The sequence below is a fragment of the Trachemys scripta genome, chromosome 2 (genome assembly GCF_013100865.1).
Source record: "Trachemys scripta elegans isolate TJP31775 chromosome 2, CAS_Tse_1.0, whole genome shotgun sequence".
NCBI lineage: Eukaryota > Metazoa > Chordata > Testudines > Emydidae > Trachemys > Trachemys scripta.
The window spans coordinates 174,301,453-174,319,271 of NC_048299.1; the positions used below are offsets into that span (position 1 = coordinate 174,301,453).

The following is a 17,819-nucleotide window of genomic DNA, read 5'->3' on the forward strand; positions in this document are numbered from 1 at the left end:
TAAGAGGGACTGAGGTGCACCAAGGCCCCTACAATGGCTGGGAAATGACTAAGTGAGATATACCCAGAGAATCCTGGCAGTGACCTGCACCCACACACTGCAGACAAAGGTGAAAAAAAACCCAGTCACTGCCAACTCTGTCCAGGGGGGAAATTCCTTCCTGCCCCCAAAATATGGTGACCCTGAGCATGTGAGCAAGAACCAGCCAGCCAAACACCCGAGAGAGAATGCTGAGTGCCACCTCAAAGCCTCTGGCCCTCCCCATTCAATGTCCCATCTCCAGCCCTGGCCATCTCCGATGCTTCAGCAGAAGGAGATTAAAAAAACCCAACAACGCTAGGGAAGAAAATATCCCTTCCTGGCCCCTGCAGGTGGCTGGCTGAAACCCTGAAGCATGTGCTCTTAGGACCATAAGCCATAAACTAGAGGTGAGCCACAGGGCTGCTGAGTTGTACCCACTCCCATCACAAGCAACCCCATCATACAATTGCACTCAAATTTTTCCAGCTCGCTCTTAAAACTAATGTCCCCACAACTCCTGTTGGGAGGTGTTCAGAACATCATCCCTCTGAAACCTCCTCCTAATTTCCAACCTGAATTTGTTCATGGCCAGTTTATAGCCATTTGTTCTGGTGCCAACATTGTCCTTTGGCTTAAATAGCTCTTCACTCTCCGTGGTAGTTACCCCCCCCAACGTATTTATAGAGAGCAATCATATCCCATTTCAGCCTTCTTTCTGCTAAAGAAGCCAAATTGTTCCAGTCACCTCTCATAAAATAGGCCCTGCATTCCCCTGATCCTAGTAGCTCATCTCTGCACCTGTTCCAGTCTGAATTTATCTTTAACATGGGTGACCAAAATTATACACAGTATCCTAAATTAGCAGTGCCTTGTACAATATCATTAATACTTTTCTAGCTTTTCTGGAAATGCTTCACCTGATACATCCTAGGATTGCATTTGCCTTTTTCACAGCCACATCACATTGGTGGCTCATAGTCATCCTGTGATCAACCTACACACCCAGGTCTCTTGCCTCTCCTGTTGCTTCTAAGTGATAATCCCCCAGCTTGTTGCAGGAATTATTATTAGACCTAAGTGTATTTTGTACTATCGAATTTCATCCCATTTCTGTCACTCCAGTTTTCAAGATCATCCAGCGCTTCCTGTCTAATATTCCGATTGCCTCCGTATTGATGATGCCTCCCCCCTTCTTTGTGTCATCAGCAAATTTGCAACTCCTACTTTTTGTGACAAGGTCATTAATAAAAAAAAATAGTAAATAAGATTGGTCCCAAGACCAATCCTTGAGGAACTCCACTAGTAACCTCCCTCCCTTTGCAGCTAATTCCCTTTGCAGCACAACCTGTTGCCTTCTCCCCTTCAAGTAGAGTAAATCCATTGCATTTCCCTTATCAAAAATAATCAGTTATTTTTACAAAGAAGGAAATCAGGTTAGTCTGGTATGATCTATCTTTGGTAAACATCCCCTTTACCATTTACCACCGCTAATTTAATTATTCTTCACTTCACAATTTGTTCTAAGGCAGTTTACATACTACTGAAATCGGACTTACAGGTCTATAAGCACGTGATCACTTTATTCCCTTTCTTAAATATAGGTAGGATGTTAGCGATTCTCTAGTCATATGGTTCTTCCCCCAAATAGACAGATTTACTAAAAATCCTTGCTACCAAAATAGCAATCCTATGCACCAGTTCTTTCAGTATTCTGGCATGGAAATGATCTGGTCCCCCCAGTTTTTGCACATCAAGGTCTTTAAGATTTTCCTCCACCACATATGTGGTAATTTCCATGTCTAGACACTCACGTCATCAGCCTTCCTGCCTTCCTGAACATGTTCCAGATTATCATCTTTACTGAAAACCAAGGCAAAGCATTCATTTAGTTTTTGGCCCATACCTAGATTATCTTTAATCTCTTTCCCATCCACACTAGCATCCCAACCTCATCCTTCCTTATTCTCTTTATTTAGATAAATAATAAGGTTTTTTTAATTTCCTTGGCAAGAGTTAATTCAGCTTGACTTGTAGCAACTTCCACTTTACTCCTACATTTTCTAATCTCCACAACGTAGGGTTTTTTTTTTTTGTTGATATACCCCTATTTTCCATTCCTATGTGCTCTCTGCTTACTCCTAATAACCCATTTTGAGGTGATTTATTCATCCAGCTGGGTCTGGAGCTTTTCCCTACAAGTTTTTCGTTTGCTTGGGATGCAAATTTCAGATAGTTGAAAAAATGCCAAGCCTCTTCCACATTTAAATCCTTGAGCTCTTCAGTCAATCATTCTTGCGGCTCTTCATGCATATATCCTGCCCATTATCTCTCACATATACTGTCTCTGAGAACGGGGTCTACGACTCTGTTAACATGAATGGGCCCAGGCACCTTTAAAAAGTGCAATCCTGTGCACAGGTGAATGGCTGTGGTATATACATTCAGTTCATCTATGCAACAACCCTTCCACCCACGTCTTCATTTTTCAGCCCAGATATGACTTACCAGGTCCGATACCCACTTTAATGATATCTGCTCCAGAAAGAGTAAGTTCCTCCACCATCTCTCCTGTCACCACATTACCTGCCTGAGACAGAAGCAACAATATTACACACGGGAGATTTTAAAGCCACATGCAGTAAAAAAATAATGATGATACTGCTTGTTTTTATTCATTTCTTATACTAGCTGATATACCAGGAAGGGCAAACAGTTAACTTCACTCATTAGGGAACTGTACTTCTGTTATTACAATATTACCAGGTTGTCCACTGTACATTTCATATAAATTAGACAGATAACACAGGTACCTCCTGGATTCAAATGAGATTAGTGATTGGCCCAAACATCTCTAACTTGGATGTTTGGAACCCAAGCCCAGTTCCGGATTTTAATTTTGTGGCTGGTCTCTTGTTCAATAATGGGTTGCATTAAAACCCCATCCAGTGAATCGTTTATTCATGAAGGGCCAAATCCTCAAGTCATTTCCCACAGCAGCAAACGTCCAAAGAGTATACACGCCAACGCCTATGGGAAGTGCATGCATCCTTAACCAGGCACAACTCTTGCATGTTGCTTGCATTAACCTTGATTTCTGCATACCTTGCATCATCCATTTGTGATCCTTGTGCTAGTATGGGTTGTTCATTTTAGGGAGGATCTGAATTTAGATTGAGAGGTTAAAAACCACTTAGATCACCTTTAAATAAGGATCCTTACTAAAGCAGTCGTTTGTGGCAGCACTGAAATGAAAGACCAGGGAGCAAATCCTAACTCAGTATTTACTCAGTCCTTATTCAGTCACAATGCCTATTGAAGTCAACAGAAATTGGATAATGTAGGGTGAGGCCCATTCTCTGTCTGCTGCTCTTGGCTTGTAATCTCACTATTTATTTATTTTTAATGCATTTCAGTTCTCTTTTAGTAAAACTGAACTAGTCAGAAACCCACCATTTGAGACACTTAACAAACCAGCAACATTGTGGGCAGTAGACTGGCGTGTAGGAAACACTCAAAATCGTATGAAATTGATTTTTTAAAATAAGATTAAAAAAAGATGAAAGACCCGCAAAAAATACAGGATGTAGAATTGGCTCAGTGCTTCCAGCCAAGTGCTGCTTCTTTCCTGTCCTGCAGCCTCTTGCTGTGCTTTATGTTGTGTGCTCTTGGGTGAGGTGGAAGGAAGTGTGGCACTTGCAAGATTAAGAACGCGCTTTGTATCACTAAAGCAGATTACCATGTGCACAGTGTGATACTTGGTAAGTTATGGTATATGAGTGCCTAGCTGTAGATAACAGATTTCTTGGTGTGTCTGGAGTGGTTGCTGGATCTGTGGAGGTGAATGTAGTGACCCGTGGGTTTCTGGTATATTCTATAGGTTCAATTGTTGAAGCCAGTCATGATGTGCAGGAAGTTGATGCTGGTATGGGAGTGTTCTAGAGAGAGTTTGATGAATGGGCGGTGATGGTTGAAGTTGTTGTGGAAGTCTATGAAGGAGTTCTGGTTATCTTCCCAGAGGATGACAATATCACCGATATGTTTCATTTTTCCAGAAATTCTTCCTCGAGATGGGCCACAAAGAGGTCAGCATACTGGGGAGCCATCCAGTACCCATGGCTGTTCCCAAGGTTTGGGGAAAGTGTTTATTGTTGAATGTAAAAGTTGTTAAGGGTGAAGCTGAAATGGTTGAGTTTGGTGTTTGAGTTTGGGGGGGGGGGGGAGGAGGATATCTGAGTGTTGTCCATTGTCTTGTAGATATTTGAGACAGGCAGTGATGCTGTCATGGTGAGGGATGTTGGTGTATAGGGAGATGACATCCAGGATGGCAAGAAATCGTTGATGTTGTAGAGTTTCAGGAGGAAGTTGGTAGTGTCCTAGAGAAAGCTGGCCCTTCGTGCAGGGAGTGGTTTGAAGATGGTTTCTGTGAGTTCTAATATTCCTTGAGTAAGAGTTCCATGGCCAGATGTGATGGGTCAACGTAGATTCCCTTTTCGTGTATCCTGGGAAGCATGTAAAAGGTCCCTGGGGTGAATCTGTGGGGGATGAGGGTGTAGACTCTCTCTTGGAGTTGTTTGGGGAAGGAATTGAGGATATCCTTACATTCTTGAGTGAATTGTGGTGTGGGGTCGTCTTTACGTTCTTTATAGTACATGATGTCACACAGTTGTTGGTTGGCCTCATTGACATAGTCATCATGGCTGAGGACTATGATAGTGTCTCATTGTTTGCTGGTTTGATCATTATTTGGTGGCTGGATTTCAGGGACTGTATAGTTGTCCACTTGGCAGTGCAGAGAGTGTGGTGGATGTGATGTTTGTTAAGGATTTCATGGTTTATTTTTTTCCTGAAGCAATCAATGTAATGTTCAAGTGTCAGGTTTTGTCCACTAGTTGGTGTCCAGTCAGATGATTCGTTTTTCTTATGACTTAGTGGAGACATGGTAGTTGTGGGTGGTGGTGTCTTTCTTGTGAAATAATTCTTTAAGGCAGGGTTGGAGAAAGAATTTTTAGCTCTCCATATTATTATGGTATCAGGTTCTGTGGTGGGGGAGAAATTCAATCCTTTGGAAAATACAAATAATTCAGCTCTAGTTAGGGGTTGATTATATTGGGGTGTCATGTAGAATCCATGTGGTGGGTCCTGGTGTCATGGTTTCTCCCAGAGGTGGTGTTTTGTAGGTTGCGGAGTTGTAGTTAATTCCACTTTTTGCTTTTATTAATTCACATTGACTTAGGGAGGAGCACTGCCATGCTGAATGAAAGCTGGCCAAAAGACCACTGGCAAATGGCAATGGATGAAGGTGAGAGGATGTGCCTAGGAGGTACAGCCTCCTCTAGCTCTACCTCCCTACCTCTAATTCTAGGCCAAACACCTGATCACAACTGTGCCCCTCATGGCAAGATGAGCCAGGAAACATTTGAGACAGTCCCACCATGACTATCATAGTAGCCATGATATTCTGAGCAGATCCAAGACTAAATGTCATCTTTGTGGACAATGAAGTCACCAAACAGTTAACTCAAAGAGCTAAGTATGCACAACTCGGGGGAAATGTTCTAGCAGTTTTAATGTAAAAAACAAGGATGGAGATGAATTAATTTGAATAGTGCACAGGGGTATCATTAGGAGTAATGGGAGAGAATTTAAAAAAAAAAAAAAACCCACCACACATTCTGGATGAATATCAGAAAATAAATAAATAAAAATTTGCTGGCAGAGACATATATTAAGCCATGTAATAGTCTTCCAATGAAAATGATGGAAATCCTATCATTTGGGACATTTAAAACTAGATTGGTAAACATGAACTAGATTTCCCTTTGTAAGGAAAGGATCCTCCACCATTTAAGCCAACAGGAGTTTTGACACTGACTTCAATAAGAGTAGGATCAGGCCTTCCTGATTCTATGCTGCTAATAAACAAAATACTGTAATATCCTGACACTGGGAGGCAGTGAGATCTACTGGACAGGGTGCTAGGCTGGAACTCAGGAGGCCTAGGGTCTATTCCCAGGTCTTTTCCTGTCCAACTGGATAACCTGAGGCACATCACTTTGCCTCTCTGTGCCTTAGTTTCCCTACCTGTCATGTGAATAATGATACTGAACTGCTGTCTGAAGTGCTCTGAGATATATGGATGAAAAGGGCTATGTCAGAGCTAGGTATTCAAAAGGAGGAGAAGACAACATGCCAAATTGATTATAAAAACATATCCCTCTCTCCCAAATCTCATTACACAACAGCCATCCTTCCATTGGCACATAAGGCAAAGGCCAATGAGGAGCCCCGTGGCATACAGTGTAGGAGCCGTAGCTGCCTTGCACAGTACATCACAGACTCACAGCTGAACCTGTTACATGACCCATGGGAACAAACATTCCCTGAGACCCTAGTTCGTGTTACAGTTTTGTACTGTACTCCTAGTGTGAGCCAACTGTAGGGGGTCATTCTGAGGAGAGTGAACAGGGCAGCCTGCAAGGTCCTGGGGATCACTTTCAGCTATTAGAACAGTTATTTTTAGACCTATTAGTTAAGGGCTGGAGCTTTCACTTCGAGCCCATAAGACCACAGAGAACACTGTTCATCAGAAATAAAAAGACATTCATTCAAAAACTGAAGTCCGTCCCTCAAGGGCCCAATCCTGCCTTCTTTGCACACCCACAAACTCCTATCAAAGTCACTGGGAGCTGTGTGTGCAGGGTGTAAAAAAAATCATTGATTTTTATCATCTTTTTTTATTTAAATCGGATTTTTTTGATAAAATGCTTTTTGAGGAAAAAACCTATCTAAAGATAGTTTTATTTAAAACACATTATAGCTCAAAGGTATCTCATCATGGAATAGGGATTATAAATTCTAATTCTATAGTATGAGACAATATATTCATGTAATGTTTAAGAAAAGTTTTGTAAATGAGTTCCAATAGTTCATGTATTAGGGACCCAATCTTATGGGGTTCCACAGGCTTCTGTATAGATATTTAGGTTAATCTTTCTATCTACCCAATGGGACTCAGTGCTCAGTCTAGAAGATACCATCAGAGATGCTTAGCTTTGCATTTCTCAAACTGGATTTGTGTCTCCAGAGGTAATGTGCTTGTTAACAGCAAAATGTTTATAAATAAATGAATAATATATAGAGGTGAGAAATAACAGCCCTCAACCCTATTGTCCCTCTGCAAATTTGTGTACACAGAGTCAATCCCTTACCTCTTTAAAAGTGCAAAGTTTCAAAAAGTTCAATGAATAGAAGATTGTTGGGGGCGGAATAGATCTGGACAAGGAGAAGAAGTCTGGAGATAAATGTGAGAAGCAAGAGACAGATGCTTGTTTTGTTAAAATATTATATGTCTGCTGTTGAAGAGAAAAAAAAAATCCAGCATACTTAACGTTGTTGTTTTAGTTAAATAAAACAATTTAAATGTCTATCTGGTGATGTTCTCCTCCTAATACAGCATGGCAAGAAAATCCTCCGAATACTAATGATTAACCTGTTGAATTGGAGATAGTTCACCTCCCAATGACTTCATAAATATCTGCTTCAATTACCTTTGGTAAATGAAATAACCAAACAATCATTCATTTTCTGATATAGCTATAAAACTAATCTGAAAAGTTTTCAAAATAAATCACTGTTTAAAAATGTATATGATGAAACCTACATCTATCTCTGAGTTGTGAAGAATATGTATTAAGGTTAGAACAACAAACAAGAATGCATGTAGAAAACTATGATTAAGTCAAGTCTTCCTGACTAGTGATTTAAATCATTATTTAAATCAATTTGATTTAAATCAAATCCACCCTATGTGCGTGTGCAAAGAAGGCAGAATTCGGCCACACACATGCATCTTATCTAGTCACTTTGGCAGTGGGCCTGTTTGTTAGGTGATGGTTACCCAGTTCCCCATGGGCGCTCCAGCACAATCTTCCCATTTACAAGCCAGAACTCAGCGTCACTTTTTCTTTCATGTTCTTCCCCCTCCTCCCTGTCCCATTTTCCACTGCGGCTTCATCCCATGCAACTTAGGGGAGCCCATGTTCTTCCTGTGTGGTCCGGAAGAACACAGGCTCCCCTAAGTTGCATGAACATGCAGCTCCATTGTCTGCTGCAAGCAGGATCAGCTGGTTATAACCTGTTTTTTTCCAGCTATTTTAAGGGTGTGGTGGAGGAGTTTTGTGCCTGGCATGAAAGAATGGCAATGTCTTGCCCATGCAAGTGGTTTCTTTTGTGTTAGTTTGAAGAAAGGCCAATAGCTTTAAGAGACAGCTAATCATTCTAATACCAGAGCCTTTGCTGCTCTCTAAGGAACAAATTCAGCTCCCTGCCCCTTGGCCAATGAGGACCACTAGCAGCAGAATTGGTGTGGTTCTGCTGCAGGCATAATGCTATCAAGAGTGTACATACACTCTCCGCATGGTGCCCTGTTCTACACAAGCTCCCTACTCATTAGCACTTATGGGACAGGAGGGATACAGCATAGGTGTACTGAAGAGGGGTAGGCATGCCATGGTGAAGTCCCCTCAGCGGCTACTCCAGTCACTGGACTGACACCTCCCCTTCCCATTCATGAGTGCCTAACAGTCCTCTGGCAACTACAGCAACTGTTGACCCAATCCAGCAAAATTAGGAAAGTATATAATCTAGGTTTAGATGCCTTTGATGTAATTTAGTAGCTGGAAACAAGGAGGAGCCAGCACCATGTGACCAGCCAGCTCTGCACACACTACCAGCAAGTGCTCTGTGGAATTCAGCTTGGAATCACTGACATGGAAGGCGAAACTACAAAATTTATGAGTAAAGGTCAGAGTCAGTGTGGGAGGTGGGTGGAGGTTGGACAAAAACTTAATCCGAACTCTGTCCACAATCCTGAACTCTAACCACAATCTCAGAGTAAACGTTGAACATTTCTACTACCCTGATTAGTAGTGAAAAAGTGACACTGACATTTTATTAAACTGCCATCATTTGGCTTCCCAGTCAACACCCTTCTGAGATGAATGGAGGCAGATCAAACCATCACAGAGCTACTTCCCGTGTCCTTGGGCTCAGGAAAAAAAGAGCACTGTATTTGTTCATGTGGGGAAGATTATTTTTGCAACCACAAAGACAGGAACTTAGGGTGAGACTTTCAGCAGATGTAAATCAGCAGAACTTCAGGCCCCTCTATTTTGTTAATGAGGGCTTAGATCCTGCAGAAATAGATGGGGCTGCACCAGAAGTGCTAGTCTGGCATAACTACCCAGCATCAGGAAAATTTGAGCCCTGCTTAGGACGATAACCCCAATACCCCTCTTCTACCCACCTACCATGATGGTGTGATTTGGAAACTTGGCATGGACAGTTTTCACAACTTCCACAAAGTGCTCTGAATATCCATTGGCCACATCCAGGCAGATGTACTTGATAAGGGGAATGGCCTCTAGGATACTTGTCAGCTTGTCCAAATCAGCCTTCCCACTGCCTGAGCTCACTGCTACATGCTGGAGGGAGGGAGGGAGGGAGAGAGAGAGAGAGAAAAATGATCAGCAGCTCTTAGAGATCAGACAAGTGCACAGTTCTTGCATCTGTTTCCACCCACCCTGGGAAAGCTTCCAGAGAAGCTATCAAGTGCTCTGCTATATAAAACCATACAGAAATAAATACCATAGCTGGACAAATCAATCAGTTACCTACACTTTGTTTTGAGGCTCTTCTTCAATACAGCAATAGTGGCATATTATAAGCCCTATTTACATTTAAACTATCTACAAAATAACGTGAAATGTATAAATGGACTCTTTCATGGACAACCATTGTCATCTGAGTTGCCCAGATCAACAAAAACACAGAACCTTAACCAGTTTGTATACTGAAAGGCAGAGTTGCAAACTTTGGGGATCCCTTAGAGAATAGGGCTCGGACCTGTCAATTCACTCAATCCTCCCTTAATCTACCTCCTCACTATGTCCTCATAGAAAAAATAACTTCCACAGCTGCTGGCTCACAGAACCTCCTGCAGAGATCCAAGGCTACAGAGACGACACTACTGCAATCACTATGCAACACAAAAATGTGCTTTCAAGCTATCTATAAGATACGTAACTTAAGTGCCAAAGTGTTCAGACAGAGTCTATTCCTTTAGGCCTACCTCTATTCTAGTACTAGATATGAAAAAAGCTGTTGAACCTAAGTGATAGGTTGGCCTTTAGACAAGCCCCTCATAATGAAAATATCATTTAAAAATGAGCCACAGGTAATGAAACACCTTGTGCAATGTCAAGAGAACAATGCCATGGGTATTATTTTCCATAAAGGAATAACTTTCATAACTATGCGTGGGCTGCTTTAAGGCAGGGCAGAATGAGTTTATAATATGGGAATATACCTCAAGGCATTCTGGGTGATTGACTGCAAACAGTTTCCATTCTTCCAGAGAATAATGCTTCTGAATAGCAGTGAACATTGCATGCTAGAAAAAGAAAAGAAACAAGCAAGTTAGTCATCTCTCTTTCTCCCATTCTGCAGCTGCAAACTTAGCACTCTGACATGTCACTGTGTCTTACTTTTATATTAATCTTGCTTGAAATAATAATGAATTAGGGTTTGATCCTGATTCCTCTTCAGTGAGAGTTCACAGTGCTTAGCACCTTGCAGGATCAGTGTCTAAATAAGCAATAATCCATCATTAAGTATGCAGTTGTTCAGTGTATTCTCAGTTTCTTGCTCCCTATGGATGTGTTGTGAGTCATGAGGCTAGAGGCCAATTAACTAATGAGTTCTGATTGCAGTAGCTGTACTACTAGATAACCTGCATGATCAAAATCTTTGCAGCTAATCAGATTTCTCTTACATAATGCACTGTTTATAAATAGAAACAACAGAGAAGCAATTATTCTAAGTCATACAAGGTTGTAATATCACTAAAAGGTTCTGATAATATCAATTCTATCCCCTCCCCCACTGGGGGTTGACTTCAACTAGCTACAGCCAGGTAAAAATTACCTGTGCCTTGTGCCCACTAGGATTTTACATGCAGAGTGCTATCTTGGGTTAGGTATCTTGATGTGAAAAAAACCCTCTTTCTGCAGTGAAGACACTGTCTTAAGTTTTTACCATCCTGTTCTTGATTTTATCACAGCGGTTCCCTTTGCATCCTAACTCCCAATGCACATATCTAAAGTATGTGATTGCCTTATTACAGAACATTCTGTCACCAAACAAATGGTTTCCCAGCTTTTGCAGAGAAAGATGAAAGTCAGCACTTACTTTAGTCATCACCTTTGCCATTTCAAACGTGCCCACAGTGTCCATATTTGCCACCATAATGGGGATCCCTGTGTATGTTTGTTTGGAGTTGCGGAATGTGAAGGTGCGAATGAGATCTACCTGTGAGGAATGAATGCAAATTCTGGTAAGTACCTTTATACCAACAGAGATTATCCCCAAGCTGTCAACAATTATATATGGCGCAGAGACAACAGGAGTTTTGCCACTGATTTCAGTGGGAGCAGAATTGAACCCAGCCTCTCACTCATCCCCGCAGTACTCTTGCTCTTACATGTGCCATTGTTTTCTTCCATTGGAAGCATTCCCACCTCTGCCTCCCAGCTGAGAATGAAAATGTCATAAAACAAAATATTGTGGCTATGATACAGAGAAGAGCCTTGTTGACATGTAGGGAAGGAAGCTGGGAGAGGGAAAGGAGGTAGGGAAGAAATTAAAATGAGAAGTGATAGGAGCTGATGGGAAAAGGGAAGAGTCAAGATGATTTTGAATTATTTTATAAATAGGGCCTTATCAAATTCATGGCCATGAAAAACATGTCACGGACCATGAAATCTGGTCATGTGTATTTTTACCCTATACTATACAGATTTCACAGCTCTGAAGGCAGTGCCCTGCTACCAGCAGAACAGAAGTAAGGGTGGCAATACCGTAAAGTCGTGCAATGCTCCCTTACAATGTTGTTTGGCTGCCTGCTCTGTCCACTGCTTGTAAGATTCTGTAGAAGAGCAGCCACTTTACAAGGGAGCATTGCACAAGTTCCTCTTCTCCGCCTCCTCCCTCTTCCTCCCAGCACTTCCTCCACCGTCAAACAGCTGTTTGGCAGCGCTTAGGAAGTGGAGTGGGGGTGGGAAGAGGCAGGCCTGGAGTGGAACAGGGATGGGAAGAGGCGGGCCTGGAGCATCCCCCGGCAAAGTCAGCGCCTGTTCTTCTCCAGGGAAGCTGCCACTGCGAAGGTACTTCCTAGCATCCTTGCCTGCAGCAGGCTGTGCCTGGGTGCGGTAAGCCAGGGGCCCTTCCCAACCACAGTACAGTACTGTACAGTATATAATGCCTTTTGTCTGCCCAAAACAAAATTTCCTTGGAACCTAACCCCCCCCACATTTACATTAAATCTTATGGGAAAATTGGATTTGTTTAACATCCTTTCACTTAAAGTTGCATTTTTCAGGAACATAACTACAATGATAAGTGAGGAGTTACTGTATAAAGAGCATCTCCCTTATTTAGCACTCCCCAATAGAAAATGTTAACACAAACGCACAATATTAAGACATTGGGTTAATCTGTGAAGTATCTCCCCACATACTGCTGAGACTCCTTCACTGGTCTCTACATTTTCCATTCTTCAGCCTTCACCAGAGAGATGCTTCAAAGAGCTGAAATGAGGTAAAATGCCCACCACCAGATACCATAAGAACACCTGATTTAGATAGTTTGCTTACAGGCTCTTTGGAGCTCTAAGTCAGGAGTTATCAAACTTTTCCACAATGCAAACCACATTATTATTTCAGTAGCACCTAGGGGCCCCAGTCACAGCGGAGTACCTTTTGTGTTAGGCTCTCCAAACACGTAATAAGAAAAAGAAAGATCCTTCCCCGAAGAGCTTACAATCCAAATAGGAGCTCACATCTTAATAGAGAGATTGCCTTGCGGATCAACTCCCATTCCATTGACTCCCAATTCCATCATGTAGACCCACCCAGCCTCCCATTTTTAATCAAATAATATTCATATAGCAATCTCTGCCACATCCCACATGGAAAAGCGAATATTAGCAAAGCATTTAATGTATTTGTACTTCTTTTAATGCAATTTAGAAGCTGGGGACAGGAAGAGATAACAGAGCACAGTTTGAGAACCACTGCTCTAAAGTAATATACAATCCAAATGCCCATTCAAACGAACATGAAAAGAGGAGGAAAGGAAATGCTCATATGGAGAGCACCAAGACACAGGGCAAGATGTGAACAGTGCCTGAACCATAAGACCTTTCTTCTTCCAGGGAGCCTCACTTCCACTTCTTATTCCAGCTCTGAAACGACCCAGGTAGGTGCTGCGTGTCTTTCTCAAATTACTCTAGATGTACAATGACATTTCCAGGGATAATGCAGTATTGACAGGGGTGTTGTGGAGGAAGCTTGCAATCCCTCCCCCAATGAGGTTCTTTTTCTGTGTATCTAGAGAGAAGACTTCAGTCTCCAGGGTTGTTAATCTAGCAACTTTTCACCAATGGGAAAGTACACTTAGAAAAAAAAAGTAAAACCAACAAACACACACACACTCTCTCTCTCTCTCCCTCCCTCCTGTGAACAGGCTGCCTCATTTTTCCAGGAATGAGGGCACCAGTAGCAGCCACACTGCATCGTGCGGATTACCATACCTTACAGGAAATTAGTTTTGACATTAAGGTAAGTGGAGGAACAACTCCCTCAGTTTCATGCAGCTCTCCAGCCTTCTTTCAGTTTACAATTTTAAACTAATGGCTAGTCTTCCTGAAACATACCGGACTGGCAACGATCAAAATGGAAGGGCCCGAGAATAAAATCCAGCACAGGCAGCAGCAGTGTAAGCTTCCCAAGCATTGTCCAATAAGCATATCTCAGCCTGAAACTGGAGTGACCTGTAAGAGTGGTGCAGCCTCCATACTATGCAGTCCCTGGCCCCTCTCCTCAGAGTCCCAACATGGGGCTTAGTGCCAACTGTGGTTTTATCATGTGCCTGCCACCCACCCATCAGAGATGGGAGCGGAAATTAATATTGGTCATATCTGTAATATTAGCGATATTTGAGTTTGGACAAACATCCATCATCCCCTGCATTATTGATGTTCAAGGTACTCAGAAAAAGTAGTCATATGGTACACAGATCAATGCTCCATTAGCTCTGCCCGATCCTAAATTGTAGTGCAGGCAGAACGGAGCACTGATCAATGTGTACCTTGTTCTTAAAGACCCAGCAGATATTGGGCTCCCTCCCCCCTCCTGATCAGACAGTGTGGGGTGAAAGGAGGAAAAGGGAGAAAATGCATTGTCCTGTGCACTGTCTCCTCCCTGGGGATGGCTAAGAGGAATGCACCATTGGCTCAGCTCCCACCCCCCCGTGCTCTTGTGGTCAAGGTGAAAGAAGAACCCATTTCCCTCAACTATGTTGTCTGTGCAAGGAGGGGAGAGAAGAAGAGATATCAGACAGTGGCCAAATCCAGCAGCACAGTTGGGCCTGCCTGACTGCCAAACCTGAATACCCCTCAGGTGTGCCCAAATACAAATGTTGGGACCCATGCACATCTCTGCTTCCCCCAAATAACTGGAGTGAGACCACGCATTCACTTCAACGAGGACACCCACAACCATCTGATGCTAACAACTTCCAGTTACTCCCAACCCAAGTTTGATTTCAAATCCATGCCCTATGGGTGAATGATTCTATACTCTAGGAAGCCCCTGGCCCATGCAACTCCCCCTCCCTACCCGCACCTTTTTTTCAAAATCTGAATTCAAGCTTCTGAATTTTGGTTCCCTCTCTCTAAAAGGAGGGAGTAACTCCAGGAAGCAAAGACAAGGCGAAGTAACAAGAATAAAAGATGGCACTGCAGACCAGCCAGGGAAAGGAATGTACACCGCCCAATTTGCCATGCTCTACTGCACTACTGTGAAGGTGACTTACTCTCAGCTATTAGGTAAAGTGCTGTCCGTGTAGAATAAGACATTCTAACTGCATTGCCAGGTACTGTTAATTTAAACTTCAAAGCATCAGCTTGTTGGGTATCAGGCACTGTAGTAAGCAGCCTCTGTTCCCTGGCCAGCGCTATTTATTTATACTCTTGTTTTGAAGCAGGACTGGGGCTGTTTCAGATTTGGCTCTCACAGGTACTGTCAGTTTCTGTTGCTACAGCCTCAGTGATGGTGTCCAATTTCTTAACCTTCATCCGCTTTCTTTGAGCCCTCATGACATGCGCTTTTCTCACATGAAATGCTTTTCACTGCTTATCATGTTCTCCTGAGGTAACCCTCGCTTACCAGCCCTGGTTCTTCTAGCATTTCCCCTTCACATCAACCCCTCCTTCCCCCATGCATAGACAGCTAATATACAAAACCCTGCATTAAAATAAATAAAAGAGGCCCTCGACCTCACAGCCCACAGCTCCACCTGTTTGCCAGGCCACTGCATTTAATTTTAAAGAGGAATCTCCACGCTGCTTAAGTGAACTACTGAAAATGATCAAAGGTGGTCCTTGCTTATGAGGGAAGAACTAATAAGGGCAATAAGTAAATTAGCCCAGGATACCATTATTACTGAGTTGAAAGGGAGCACTGCTCAAGTTATTATCATACTGAGAGGGACTCTTTAGCCTTATTCCTGTATTCTTCTTGGTGAAATGCTTCTGCTTGGATTAGCTCTCAGAATGCCTGCCCATAACAAATCCAGCCACCTCTACTTTTGACTCCTTTCCCTCCTGATCCTAGTCTTCTCACTATCTCCTTTGCCCCTTGTTGAAGGCTGAATCCTCCCTCCCTTCCCAAACCCAATGCAATACCTGTATTAATCACATGGTATTTAACATCTGGGGTGAGGTGGGGTGAATGGTGTCACAAGATGAGGCGGCCATGTTTGTTGTGAGCTCCTAGCGATGCAGAGTTTTGTGGGGTTTCCCGTAATGAGTGTGAAGGTTACTGAGAGAGAACCATGCAGACGTTATGGAAATGCTTTGACTGGCTAATAAGGATCCTCCGTCAGCTGCATATGCTGCAGTTACTGAGACCCAACTCAGCTGTGGCGATGCAGTTACACACCCAGAACTGGTCAGACTGCAGGGATTTACATAACGGAGATAGACGCGGCCAGTTAATAGGTTGCCAGCTGAACAGGATCCCAGCCCTCTGACAGGCAGAGCCAATTCAATGGCACCACGGCATTAAAAATCTCGCCTCCTGCTCTGTTACTAACTGGGGCTTCCCCATCAGCTCATTTTGTATTTATTGTCACGTGCACCCCCCGGTGCCAGATTCAAGGGCAGGCCTGTTCGCCCTGGGACGCATGGTTTGTAACTAGACCCCCGGGGAGGGGACACATTCCCTGCGCGCTGCAGGGGAATTACACTCTAGGTCACCTTCTCTCCCCCACCCCGGGGCGCTGCAAAAACCCGCGGATGCACCAGGAAAGCTAAGGTCCGAGCACTCTTTAGTTTTCACGTCAGCACAGAGATCAGCAGCGCTCCTTGCACCTCTCCGCGAGCAGCGGGCGCCTTTCCAACCAGGGCTGCACAGCGGCCCGGCCGCTCCCCCCGCGCTGCAGAAAGGTCGCCCGCAATGTGGCTTCAGCTAAGTGACACACCCCCCCCCCCCCGGCTGTCTGTTAAAACGGTGTGCGGGGGCGGGTTCCCCGGGTAACCCTGCGCAGCCTGGGAAATAAAAACAACCGCGAGAAAGCGGCTGCGAAGTTAACGCTACAGAATGACCCCCCACCAAGCATGCTCGGTTTGAATGCCCCCACCTCGGCTCTGCTTTTGAGGCTGCTTCGCTTAGGTCTGAGCAGGACGTCATGAAAGTCCAGTTTGAGATCCGCTTCTACGTGGGGCATCTCGCCGGGACTGTGGGGGGCGCCCCCCTCTTCGCGGATGCGCTTCCTTGCTGCCGCCGGTCCGCGCCTGGTGCCGAGCCGAGCCCGCGCCCTTTGCCAGGAAGGTTTTTATAGGGCGCGCCGCGAAGAGCCCGGAGCTGGTGCTCAAGCGCCCGAGCTTTGTTAGGACAGTCACACGGGGCTGTTTTTTAGCAGGCGCCGCTGCACGGCACAATGGCAGCTGCTCCTCGTCCTCCCCTGCACCTTTCGCCTGCCTGTGTCTGGCTCAGCGGACTGGGCGTGGGGCGGCGTGTTGCTACAGCGCGCTGCCGCAGGGCGCTCCGGACTCAGCCGAGTGGGTGCGTGGGCAGGAGCGAGGCGTCACCCACCGGAGAGTGCTTGTGGCAACTGGCAAGCTGGAGCCGTGTCCAGTTAAGGGTGAACCGAGGGGAAAGGAGGAAGCTCCCAGCCCATGTGACCAAGCTCTAGCTATATATATAGCTAGCTGCTCTCTGGGAAGCAGGGATTCCGCTGTGTGTGTTACGCCGGCTGTGCTGTAGTGCATCCCCCCAGCGATCCCGTTATGAAACGTCACCTGTGTCACTGAAGGCTCAGACTTTACTCCCTTCCCTTATTTGAAGCTGCATTCCTGGCAGAGGAAGACTGGGGGGCTGTGGGCCCCTGCCCTGGTATCACCACACAAGTGCTGCTTGTTTTCAATGGAGCCAGTCATCCGGCGGATCTTGTTCAGTGTTTCTTTAACATTTTTGCAGCTCCTTTGTTTAAGATTTCAGACAAATTGCGTCCCTAGTTCCTCCAGTACTTGGCATTAGGGCCTGACCTAATTTCCTCTGTTCTGAGGCTGTCATTCAGGTTTAGGCCTCAGTGGTTGGCTAGTCTCTTGTCCTTCCTTCTGACTGCTGGTTTTTCCCTCTTTGACCTTTCATTCTGTGCCCTCTGCTGTAGCCTTCACA

At 44.3% G+C, this 17,819-nt stretch overlaps 1 protein-coding gene across 1 annotated transcript in view; it reads right to left on the reverse strand.

The window, feature by feature from the left end:
• GMPR (guanosine monophosphate reductase) overlaps nt 1-17,304 on the reverse strand; it is a 48,204-nt gene extending 30,900 nt beyond the window's left edge. The window contains exons 1-5 of the mRNA XM_034762359.1: nt 16,780-17,304; nt 11,269-11,388; nt 10,388-10,471; nt 9,330-9,503; nt 2,527-2,608 (exon numbers count right to left, since the gene is read on the reverse strand). Of these exons, the coding sequence (XP_034618250.1) occupies nt 2,527-2,608; nt 9,330-9,503; nt 10,388-10,471; nt 11,269-11,388; nt 16,780-16,866 (547 nt within the window). The 5' untranslated portion in view covers nt 16,867-17,304. The remainder of the gene's footprint in view (nt 1-2,526; nt 2,609-9,329; nt 9,504-10,387; nt 10,472-11,268; nt 11,389-16,779) is intronic.
• Between the last annotated feature and the right edge of the window lie 515 nt (nt 17,305-17,819).